Genomic DNA, 12,226 nt, shown 5'->3' on the forward strand with positions numbered 1-12,226 from the left:
GAATTACATTCCAAGGGAAATGAGAAATGATCTAACACAGTCCAGCATCGCCCAAAGTGAGATGCCCTGAGACAGGCTGGTTTGTTCATAAGTTCCGTCATGTGCCAGGACTCTAGCCCCCGAGTCTGCTCCTACCACAGAATGTGTTTTTTCTAATAAAGCCGAACGAGGACCCATGGCAGCCCAATCATTGCATGGCCAAGACCACAGATGCAGAAAAGCAACATTTTGAATAATTCAGAATGGTAGCCACACAAGCACGGAGCCAAGTGGCAGAGATAGATGCTCTGGGAGCTTATCTATCCTCCTTTTCCTCTTGATTTCTTCCTCATTTCTTCTTGACAAAGTGAATGATACACATAAAGGACGTCTCTTAATGATAAACATGTAAGAATCTATTGACAGGTCTTTGGGACTCAATTACACCATTTAAGAAAGCAAGCTTACATTAAGACCGAGAGTCAATTTAATGCATTATTTCTAGTGCATTTTTTCTTTGCCAAGAATAAGAGGGAAGGGGAAAAATAATAAAAACCAGGAGACAAGTACATAATGTAAGGTACAAACAAATCTATATATATCCTAATGTGCTGAGAGGTCTTCTTGATGAAAAGATTTCACTCCGAGTTGCTGCTAGTTTTGATGCAAATGTAGTATGTGGCATGGCCCACGAGCCTAGGGATTCAAGTAGGTAGAGCAGTCATCACAAGTTCTTCTTTGTTAAGATTTCTATTTCAGAGTCGAGAGTGCCTTGGCAGCAATACTTGTTATACTTCAGCGCACGTAGTCCGAACCAAGGACAAGACAATGTCGAAAAATACAAAATATTTACCTAACCTAGCAACTCCTACTGAACAACACGTATGCTGCATATTTACGAGTTGTAGCCCGTGGTTGTGGAAAGTTCACTACAGAATAAAAACAAATACTGCATATTACAGTTCATATACAGCATGCCTTTTCTGCTCAGTACACGAAAAATCTACTCCCCAGCAGATAATGAAACTGATGGCCCGACAGCCCCAGCATGGCAGAATGTTGTCCTCTTTTTTTTTTGCCCCCAAATAAAAAATAAAATCATAAGATCGTTGACTCTTCCAATTAAATTCCAGTCCAATTCAAAATTCATCTTCAGAGCTGTCAGCTAAGAGCATCACTCGATCTTGCATGCTGTTGAATTCTCTCTGCTGGGGAAAGAAAACAGAGACGCATTAAACTCCTTCTGCCGCAGAGCAAAGCTGAGGAACAGGCCCCCTTTAAAAGACACGTGAACAAACCAAGCCGAGGCAGCAGCTGCAGCAGCTCGTCAGAACCACTGGGCACATCAGTCCCATTCACGCATCATTAGGCCCCGTGTGCTTTATTAAGCAAATTGGAAAAGCGAAGGATGTTCGGAAACTGATTAGGTTTTGCTGTTGTTGATTCCATACCTTTCTTTTATGCCTTTTGAAGCCATTTCGCCTTCGGCGATTCATAACCTTAATGCTGTAGAGCGCTCCCAAGATGAACAAGGCTCCAGCTATCCCAACCCCCACGGGCACCAGCATCCCAGACATATAGCCAGCCTGCCCGGGAAAAGAAACACACATTAGGATGCTAAACAGACTTCTGCCCTGGGTTTCTCAGCTCTGCTGGAGGGCAGCAGGTTTTTAGACACTTTGAAATCTCCTGTCTGCTTTGTTATAAAATAGCACCTGGAATAAAGTTACTTTTCAGAGCGAAGGCAACAGAGAGAGAGATGTGACTATTTTGGGATATTTCAAATACGCAGAAGAAGTACTGAATAAATCAGCCAGACCTAGTGGCACCTCCAGCCACTTGCTTATGCACATTTGTCAACACCAGGTTTTGGTGACAGAAATATAATTTGTATTAAAGATGGATGAAGTAAGCCTCTGAGAATGCCAGGACTATTAAAATGCTATAAATTGGAAATAGCAGTCTGAGTCAAGCTCCAGGGGGAGTTGAAGTGCCCAATGGAACATTGTGCTTCTAAGAGGGCAGAAGGAGGGCCTTGACTTTGGTAGTCCCTGTCTCACAATCTTAGCTGCGTCACAGTAAGAAAGGAAAGAGGGATGTGCTTGTATGGGAGTGAAAAGTGAGAGTTTCTGGAGACAGCAGGGAAGAGAAGGACCTGCAAAGGAAAGAGGAAATATGTTAGGTGTTGGAGCCCAGGCAAAAAAGACAAGGATGAGGAGAGAGTTGCACAGAATGTGGATGGCTTTGTTTATATGAAAGAAAATATCTGCCCAGTGGACAAGGCCAAAGTTGAAGGTTGGGAGGGAATTCTGAATGTCCCCAGCCCCAAAGAAAGAAAGTGGCAGAGAGGGGCACAAAGATCACTGCTAACAACACTGGTACTTCCAAAAGAGCCTGGAGGTTTCAAACGCATGTGGGTCTCCAACATCCCCAAGGTGTTACTATGGATACTTCAGTCCTAAGAGAGCAGCGTGATCTCCACACATCCCTGGGCTTGAGTAAGTAGCTCAGGACCAACCCAAGTTCAAGGTAAGGCCATCACCCTAAGGGTACTCCCTGCATCTTGGCCAATAAGACACCTAAGGGATAGAGGTGGATGAATAACCAGAGCCTTTCATAGAGGAACACGACACTGGTTTACCTTCCACGATGGCCCCTTCTAGAAGGCTACCCAGAAAAAAACCATAAACAATTATCAATTTTAAAAGTACTGTAATAAGTACTTTTGATAGACATTATTTTATGGGGGAAAAACCATGAGTCTGTTCACTTATTTGACTATTTCTAAAAATTTTAACATAGCAAAAACTATTTCCAGTATCTTTCAGAATGAGGCCCAAACAGAGAAGGACAAAAAATAAAAGTTTTCTAACAAGTGCCGAAGTAAGCAGGCTATGATGCTTTCCCAACATTTCTAGAATTAATCAAAGGGACAAGACCTTACAAAACTGCAGCACCCTCTTGTACACAGCCAGCTCGTTCACTGGTTTTGTTTTTCAGAGTCTTGAGTTAGAGAAGAATGTGGAATTTTTTCCATTAATTTGAGAACATAGCATTGTTCCTCAGCATACTAAGTGTTTTTCCCCAAGAAACAAAGCTCAGTCATTTTCCAACAAATTAATATGCTTTACAGAAACCCAAACTTTCTTCTAGATCTACGAAAGGCTTATAAAAGTCTGTAATTTTCCATTGCTCTCACCAGAGCTATGAATTTCTTTTTACATCACCATTCCCAGTGCATGGAAATATACATATATGTTGATATATGATAATTTTAAGCACAGTAGATTAGATTTTACAGAGCTGTACATTCAAAGGATGATACTTGAACTTTTGGAAGCACAACTTGATCAACCTCTGAGTGGGTCTCCTCACACTACGTAACTCAACCCCACACCAAAAATATGAATATTACAAAATGTGTCACTTTTTGCATGTTTCTTATTTACACATTGAGGCTTCTCGTTTCGAGAGCTTTAAATCACGTAGACTTCACAAAAATTCAATTAATCTCTCTCCTCTCTTTATTCCTCGTGTGTGTGTGTGTGTGTGTGTGTGTGTGTGTGTGTGTGTGTGATCTGCCTGTGCCTTGAAATTACAAGTAAATTACAAGATGGGAATAAAGCAACCTACCCTCTTCAAATATAATTTAACCATCCCTCATACAAAACTGACTAATTGAAAATAAGCTCTGTTTTTAGAATTGCCCATGACTTGTTTCCTGTAGAAAGGAAAATAAATAAGACACGTACATTTTAAGTTATAAATTCTGCCTAGCACCTTTTCTCTGTTCAGAATTATTGGACATGCACATTCCTCCACACGTAACTTGCCGAGAAGAACACAACTGCATCTGTGCATGTTCCAACCGAGAATGCATAACCTGAATCTAATCATGAGGAAATGTCCAATAAACCTAAACTGAATATTCTATTTTTTAAAGCACTGTATTCTTAAAAAAAATCAGAGTCATGAAAGACAAAAGACGGTTATGCAAATGGTCCACATTAAAGAAAACTAAAGAATCCTGACAACTAAATGTGTTACATGACCCTAGACTAGATCCTGTAACGGAGGAGAAAAATGAATTTATAAAGGAGATTTGGGGTCTGTTAACCAAAAGACTGAAATCTAGGTGCCAGAACAAAGTATGATATCAATGTTAAATGTACTCAAGCTGATAACTGTATTATGATTTGCTAACAGAATATTCCTATTCATAGGAAATACACACTGAAGTATTTGGTATAAAAGGACCATGATGTATGTGGCTTTCCTCAAACGGCTCAGAAAAAAGGAGCAGAGGTAGAAATGGGGTAACGTGGGAAGAATAAGTGCATCTGGAGAAAAGGAACAGGGGTATTCTTTGTACTATCCTTATTCTTGTATCTTTTCTGTAAATTTGAAATTATTTCCAAATAAACAGTTTGAAAATTAAAAAATGGATTGTTAAGATAAAAATTACTAGATATAGCTGTTTTTTTTTTTTGTTTGGTTGGTTTTGGTTTGTTTGTTTTGTTTTATATTTATGAGAAAGGTATCCTTCCTTCTCAGGATACTGTATTTGTTCAGAAACACTGGTTTTCAAGAAAACGATAAGAAAACCATATGATACACTGTACTGCCTAAAGTCTGCTGAATTCAGTACCCTTATGATGTCTATTCAACAGTGGTTCTCAAACCTGAACATGCATCAGAATCACCTTCAAGACTTGTCAAAACACAGATTGTTGGACCCCTTTCCCCGAGTTTCTGATTCAGTAGGTCTAGTGAGGGACCTGAGATTTTGTATTTCTAACAAGCTCCCAGGTAATGCAATGCTACTGGTGCAGACTATACATGAGAATTGCTGTTATGGAATATAGGCTGGATCATCCATTTTCTGCATTATTTCCTAAAGCTAGAAGAAATAGAACGACCCTGGTGATATAACAATAGGGCTGGCCTGTATTATACAACTAAAATGTTGATGCATCTTCAATTTTGAGAAACAATATAGATGTTGAAAAAATACATCAATAGGTAGCCAGGTAAGGATTTGTCAAACAAGCATCACTAACTTGGACATTTAAACAGGAAGAAGGTTAATGATGGAATGAGTATAGGGACTGTCCCTTGATAGCCATTCGCCCCTTCTTCTAGAGCAATAGAACGTTCCATCTGGGCTGGGCACAGAATAACGATTACTTCTCCCTTCCTTCTATGCAGCTGGATGTGACCATGTGATAAGCCTCACTAAGGAGACGATACATTAGTGACACGTGCAACTTCCAGAGCATGCTCTTCAAGGGGGGAGCAGAGCCTTTACCCACACCCCCCTTTAAGAATGGCAGAGTGCCTTTATCTTCCCTTTTAAAGGGGGAGGGATATCTTAGCCTCCCTTTTTCTTCCTTCCTTCTGGCTAGAGTATAGACCTAATTGTCATCCAGGACCACGAGATGACCTTGAGAATAAAGGTCACAAGTCATGGAGCATCAAACAGAAGGAGGCTGAGCCTTCAATGTTGCTCCTCACTAACCCCTGATTGCTACCTCCAGACTCACAAATGAGAGACAAACAAAGTTCTCTCTTGGTTGAGCCATTGTCATTGAGGGTTGTCTGTCACTCATAGCTGATCTTAATCCTAACTAATATAGGAAGACTAAACAATAACAACAAAGAGAATAATTCAGAACTTTTTAGAACACCTACCACCCTTTCTAGAGTCCAGCTAACTAACAGGGAAACCAATATCAGGACCAATTAAATGAAGCTAAACTGAGAAGATGTTCTGGGTTGACTGAAGAGCCAGTTAAATATGTAGTTTAGCTTTCAGTTCTAAGGGACTCTGTGACTTTCAACAAAACGGCAATAGTTTCACTCTCAAATAGTTTCTGAAGATAATGACTCACGAGACTTTTATAGATGATCGCTAGCTAGCTAGACATATGAAGAGAAAGAGGGAGAGGGGGAAGAGAGGAAGCGAAAGGAAGGAGGGAGAGAGAGAGAGGAAGATATGTATACATATATTATATATGTATGTGTGTGTGTGTGTGTGTACACATGTGATTGTATGTACCAAGTAAGTGTATAATATTTCACTCCCAGACTGATTAGACTGAGTCCCTCCAAGAAAAAATCAAAATATGAAGGCAAGTACAGCAACATGGATGGACCTAGAGATTATCATATGAAGTAAGTCAGAGAAAGACGAATAACATATGATATCACTTACATGTGGAATCTAAAAAAAAATGATACAAATGAACTTATTTACAAAACAGAAGTAGACTCACAGACATAGAAAACAAATTTATAGTTACCAAAGGAGGTAGCGGGGGGAGGGGGAAGGATAAATTAGGAGTTTGGGATTAACATATACACACTACTATATATAAAATAGATAATCAACAAGAACCTACTGTATAGCACAAGGAACTCTAGTCAGCATTCTGTAATAACCTATATGGGAAAAGAATCTGAAAAAGAATAGAGATCTATATATATGTATAACTGAATCACGTTGCTGTATACCTGAAACTAATACAACATTGTAAATAACTACAATTTAAAAAATGGTTAAATTAAAAAAAAAAAATTAAGACAAAGCAAGTCAACCCAGTGGGAGTTTCAACTATTTTTCTTCCAATTTTTTAAAACTAAAACATAACTGAAAAAATGCTACAGAATAAAATGAAAAGAGGGCTGGAAAAACTTCAGAATAGTCCAGAAAACTAAGACCATACATAAAATTATTTCTCTTGGTGAAATGGAGCAGGGAGAGGGTACCAGGTCTTTGAGACAAGAAGGAATGGTCCACAAGAAGAGAAAATACAGCCTTTCTCCAAAGCTACACAGATTTCTAAATGGAGTGGTGAAGCTATATATACATACAGGTAAGAAACTTTGCAACAGCCAACTTTAAAACAGGCTTCATGCCAACATTTGTTTTCTTAAGTCTATTTTTGGTCCATTTTTGTAATTCAGAAGGATATTTTCTATAGAAACAATGATATACGGACTCCTAGATTAAACTACCAGAGCCTGTTTACTTTTCATTGCATTATATTTTCCCCTGAAAAATAACAAGAAGCACTATGAATGTAAATATATTCAGTTCTAAACTTCTGCGCTTCTCTTACCCCAAATCTTGCTCAGTCCTCTGATTACACCTCCCTTAGACAACTGGACCCACTGCAGATACCAAAATGGCCTCCACTGATGTCAACAGGCTTAAAATTCTTCAACGTCACTTTTAATACATATGAACATAAAATAATCTCATTCTCAAAAACTATATAGGCTAAATTTTACTGAGAAGCAGAAAAATAATAGAAGAATTAATATAATTATACAATTTTAATTGCACTTGAATGTTTTCTTTTATCCTTTAACATTAAACTGTAGCAAAATAAATATTAATTATTCAAATATGGGGGAAACTGACCTCAAATAATAAAAAAAGATATGAGATACCATCAACAGATGTATATTCTAAGAAAGGCGAATTGGAAGTAACTCCTATCTGGCAGTTGAAACGATTTCCATTTAACTAAACCCCCAGTGAAATCTGAGCTGGCTTATAGTAATTGGATCTGACACAGACTACAGCAGGAGTTCAGAATTCCACCAATATTTTTATGAGTAATTCCAGTTTGAAATTACAAGGTACCAAAAATGAAACCTTAGAGAGTGTTGAAAATTAAAAGAAAATTAAAAATATAAACCTGGAAGGAAGTTAATATTGTCAGTCACAAATGTTGATGGCAGAATTAATGCAAGAGAGGAAAATATTTCTCTATAGTTGGCCATTCCAGATAGGTCAGCTCATCACTCAGCAGTGGCACTATGATAGACTACATAAAAGTGAGCCTAAGGAGAGTACTTAGGTGTTCAGGTGTTTTTAATCCCACCTCCCACTATGGTTTAAGGATGCCCTTTCCATCACAAAGTTTTATTCTTAAATCAAGTCCATCAATTTATGTCCTTGGGTCACAAAAATCAATGCCTTCCAAAATCCAAGGTTATTTCTTCCTCATATAGGAAGATCAGGTTTAAAAGATCCTTGCATTGGGACATGAACTGCGCACTAGAATGGGATTACACTCCTGCAATTTCCTAAAAGGAACTCCACCTTGTAAATGGGGTTACTCAGTTGTACATACCAGGAATTACATTCCATAAGTATGAATGGTACTCCAAAGAATAAGGCATCCCTTGTATTATACAGACCTTAAAGGGAAGACCTCCTTTCTTGCTGGGCACCTGGAAGTGGCCCTGTATCTTTGCATAGATTACCATAATCAGAATAATGAAATAAAGCTCCATTACTCTCAAGATCTTTTACTTGACAAAGCCATGCCCTCTAAGATAAATGCAAAGGAAGAAAATACTTCTCTTACCTTGTCTTTTAGTTTTTCCATCCAGCTTCTCACTACAGAAAATAAGAAAAGAAAATGTAAATAGCCACCTTTCTACTTATAGTTCATTGTGTTAAATTCATTTGGTAACTTACTTATATTTCATATATTAAGTTAATTTGATACAATGAAGGTATTATTGTATGAAATACAATAATACATAATGAAATACAGTGAATGGGTCAACAGTATTAACATAATGACAGCAATAGTCTTATTTTTATTCTCATTCATTTAAAAATACAAAAAAAAAAGAGCACAAACATATCCTTCACATAACATTAAAGGAACAGAGAATATTTTTGTTTGCTAAATGTATTTTCTATTATTTTGGGGGAGGTCTGGGAGAAGAGAGAGGAAAACACCTTCAGAATACCAAGTTTACTTCTAACCTGACATTTTCTCCTTTTTTTTTTTTAATTTTTTTTTTTTTTTTGACCCACTGGGCCCTTGGCAGTGAAAGCGTAGAGTCTTCACCAGTGGACCGCCAGGGAATTCACATTTTTCTCCTTACCTTTATTTCTCATCTTTCTCAGTTTTTAAGCTCAGTGGGAATTCTGCACTTGAATCAGTGTCAGAGAGCAAAGGTAGGAATGTGCACTGGGCAGGCCAGGGCTACTCAGCTCTTACTAAAAGTAGTCAATATTTTAGGCTCTGCAGGCTGTACAATCTCTGTCACAACTACTCAACTCTGCTGTTGCACTGAGAAAGCAGCCATAGACAGTAGCACATAAGCAAGTGCGTTTGGCTCTGTTCCAATACACTTTATGTATGGACACCAACATCTGAATTTCATGTGATTTTTTTATGTCACAAATATTTTTCTTTCGATTTTTTTCAACCAAACAAAAAATTGGAAAACATTCCAATAGGCCATATAAGAACAGGCAGCAGGCCAGATGCGGTCACAGCCTGTTGACCCCAGGCATAGACATATTTTACTCAAGAAGCTGGTGTCTCCATTTACTATCTGACTTTAGTAATAACATATCTGACAACAGTGATGACAGCTAACGTGTGTACGGCTTTACCCCTTACAGAGCATGTTCGTATGTACTGCATCATTTGATAGGCAAACCAATGACAAACATGAGAGTCAGGTAAGATGATGCTCAGGGGAAAGAAGAGGAAACTGAGACTCAGAAAAACTAATAGCATTGCCACGGTTAACCAGGGAGGAAAGAGTCACTGGAACTCCAACCACCATCTGATTAACAACCTACAGGAATAAGGCTTCCCAATTACCCATTTCTTTTGGTGATACCACTGCTGTTTTGCTCTCTCAGGTTGAAGATGTGGAGATACCTTTGGCTCTTCTATCTCCTTCGGTCCCCAGCCTCAATCTCTCATGTCAAGACCTTGGAGGACAAATCTCAGATTTGTCCTCCCCTCATAGCTCCTTCTGTCTCAACTGGGATTCAGGCAAAGACGGTGGTGCTCAATCAGAATAAAATAAGAGTCAAGGGAAGGGCAAAGTAAGACAGTGCAGGCCCCTCAAGAACTAAGCCATGGATCAGTGATTCTGGGAGTGGTTCCATGGAGAAGTGAGGTCAACCACTGATTCACTGAGTGACTTTGGAGAAATTAGCAAACCTCTTGGATGCTCAGTTTCCTCATATGTGAAATGAAGATGGTAATACTTGTCTTATGAGATGGCTGTGAAGATTAGAAATAACATGTGCAAAGTGTCTAGTACAGAACTTAGTGTAGAAAACCAAAATAAGAAATCTGGGATAGGAAGGGGAAAAGAAAGACACGTGAAATATGAGTATTGTGTTAACATGGCTCGACTAAGCCCAAGATATAAAGTTAAAGTCAAGCAAGAGAATGCTTCCAACTCATTCATTCGTTCAACAATATTTACAGTGCACAGTGTGTTGGCCAGTCACTGTGCTCAACACCATATCAGTAGAAGATATGGGGACCTAATTCCAGTGAGAAAAGGTTAGGACATCAGGTCTATGAGACATGGATGACAAGCAGCAACACAGGGACTGAGAGAGTGAGGGACAGAGCAGGAGAGCCAATTACTGGGGCACACAGCAGAACGCCAACCTCAGAAGCAAGATGTCCGGAATCAGGGAATCAGCTGGATATTACGTAAAGAGCAAAGCAAAAGAGAGGTGGGAGCAGGAATGCTGGTGTGAGGACATCATGGAGGAGGTGAGCAGGGGCCGGCTGACTACCTGTCGACGGCAGCCCAGGGGTAGATTGGAGAAAGGAGGCACAGATGGCGCCAAGGTCTGAGGCACTGATAGGTTTTCCAACTGTAGAAAATTCATTGCCAAGAGAAACGTTTTAACTTAAGCCTTATCGAGCCAGATCTCATTGACAATCTGTCCAGATCTTAGGTGCTTAAAGTAAATTTCCAAGTCCTGCTTTGGGTGCTTCTTAAGGCAGTCATTCTTCACTGGGGGAGGGAAGGCATATTAGCATGGGATGTGCATATGTGCACAGGTAATCTGAAAGAGCACATTCGATGGATCTAGTTCTGTAGTTTATAATAGGAACTACAGAAAGAGAGCTGGGCAAACTCTACTTGGCTAGTGAGAGGGGTGATACACTAGAGATAGTGAGACAGTGTTTGCGGGGACATGGGTCTAAACAAGGTTGAGAAAAAACTGCTCTTCAGAGTATGTGAGCTTGGCTGTGTTTCTCCAATTAAGAACATGCGTCCCCAATAAAGATGTTAAAAAAAAAAAAAAAAGAGAACGTGCGACCACTAAGGATCACACCTTGTGCTTCTCAGGCATCCACCAGGGTTCTTGACACGGTATTAGGCAATAAATATTTTTTCCTTTTTTCAGCAAATACATATTGCTTTTCAATGAGTTCACAACTTTTGAGTAAACACGATTTTCTTTCATGAAGATTCTATAAACTGTTTTCAGCAAAATGTTCAAGGCGGTGTAAAAATAAATCTAACACAATGATGGTTTTGAAACTTAATAGAAATCAATAAGGGAATACAAAAGCTAGAAGAGAGAATATTGAAAAGATATTTAATAAAAAGAAAAGATGATTCTTTATGAAGAGGAGAACCAAAAACTGCAGTTTCTTTTTTTTTTTAATAGAGAGACATCACACTGATGAAAGGGGTATGAATTGACACAACTTTTTGGAACTGCATGGAGAATTTGCAATTGATATCAAAAGCTTTTTAAAAAGTTTAAATTTTTTATCAAAAGTTCCAGTTGTAGAAGCAATGTACCTTAAACAATTAATCATGGATACGCATAAAAAATTTTATTTAAATGCTGTTCACTGAATGGAACAGCAGGAATGGTTTAAACACTTTCAAAAGGAAACAAAACCTTAGGCTATGCCTACAGAGTGAAATATTGCACAAAAATGTAAATTATTTAAGGAAAAATAATGACATGGTGTTCGCATAATATATTACAAATGGAAAAAACATAAAGTATGTATAATGTGAGTCCACTTGTGGATAAAAATGTTATATGTGTAATTGAAATGATGTACTTCAAAATGTTAACTGAAGTCATCAATGGGTTGTAGAATTATGGATAACTTTTATTCCCTATACAGTACTTTTAGGATTTTCCAAATTATTTCTAATTTTTAGTACTTGTAACATTTAAAAAACATATCTTACCCCCCAAAACCCCTACAAAATTCTGTAAACATTTGCAACTGGAGATTAATGGTAGATTGCCATAGTGGGGAACATGCGAATGTGAGGCCCTTCCACTTGGTTAATTCCTCAGCCCACAGCTACAGATTCATTCTAATCCTACTGGTTCTGGTTTGTTTTCCTTCTTGAAATTTTACTGATGCAAGTCTGAAAGTGTAGCAATATAATCATGCCTGTGGTCTCCTTCTGTACA

The 12,226-nt window shown here is 38.4% G+C and overlaps 1 protein-coding gene across 1 annotated transcript; it reads right to left on the reverse strand.

Moving 5' to 3' along the window:
* Positions 1 to 448: 448 nt before the first annotated feature.
* LOC113622800 (armadillo-like helical domain-containing protein 4) lies at positions 449 to 8,387 on the reverse strand. Its single transcript, XM_027111366.1, has 3 exons — positions 8,361 to 8,387; positions 1,431 to 1,565; positions 449 to 1,187 (listed from the first exon to the last, which is right to left on the reverse strand). Exons 1-3 carry the CDS (start codon positions 8,379 to 8,381, stop codon positions 1,119 to 1,121), a joined length of 225 nt encoding a protein of 74 aa, XP_026967167.1. The 5' UTR covers positions 8,382 to 8,387; the 3' UTR covers positions 449 to 1,118.
* Between the last annotated feature and the right edge of the window lie 3,839 nt (positions 8,388 to 12,226).

Source organism: Aethalodelphis obliquidens, unplaced genomic scaffold, assembly GCF_003676395.1.
Source record: "Aethalodelphis obliquidens isolate GAN/ISIS:26980383/991018 unplaced genomic scaffold, ASM367639v1 scaffold10, whole genome shotgun sequence".
NCBI classification, from domain to species: domain Eukaryota; kingdom Metazoa; phylum Chordata; class Mammalia; order Artiodactyla; family Delphinidae; genus Aethalodelphis; species Aethalodelphis obliquidens.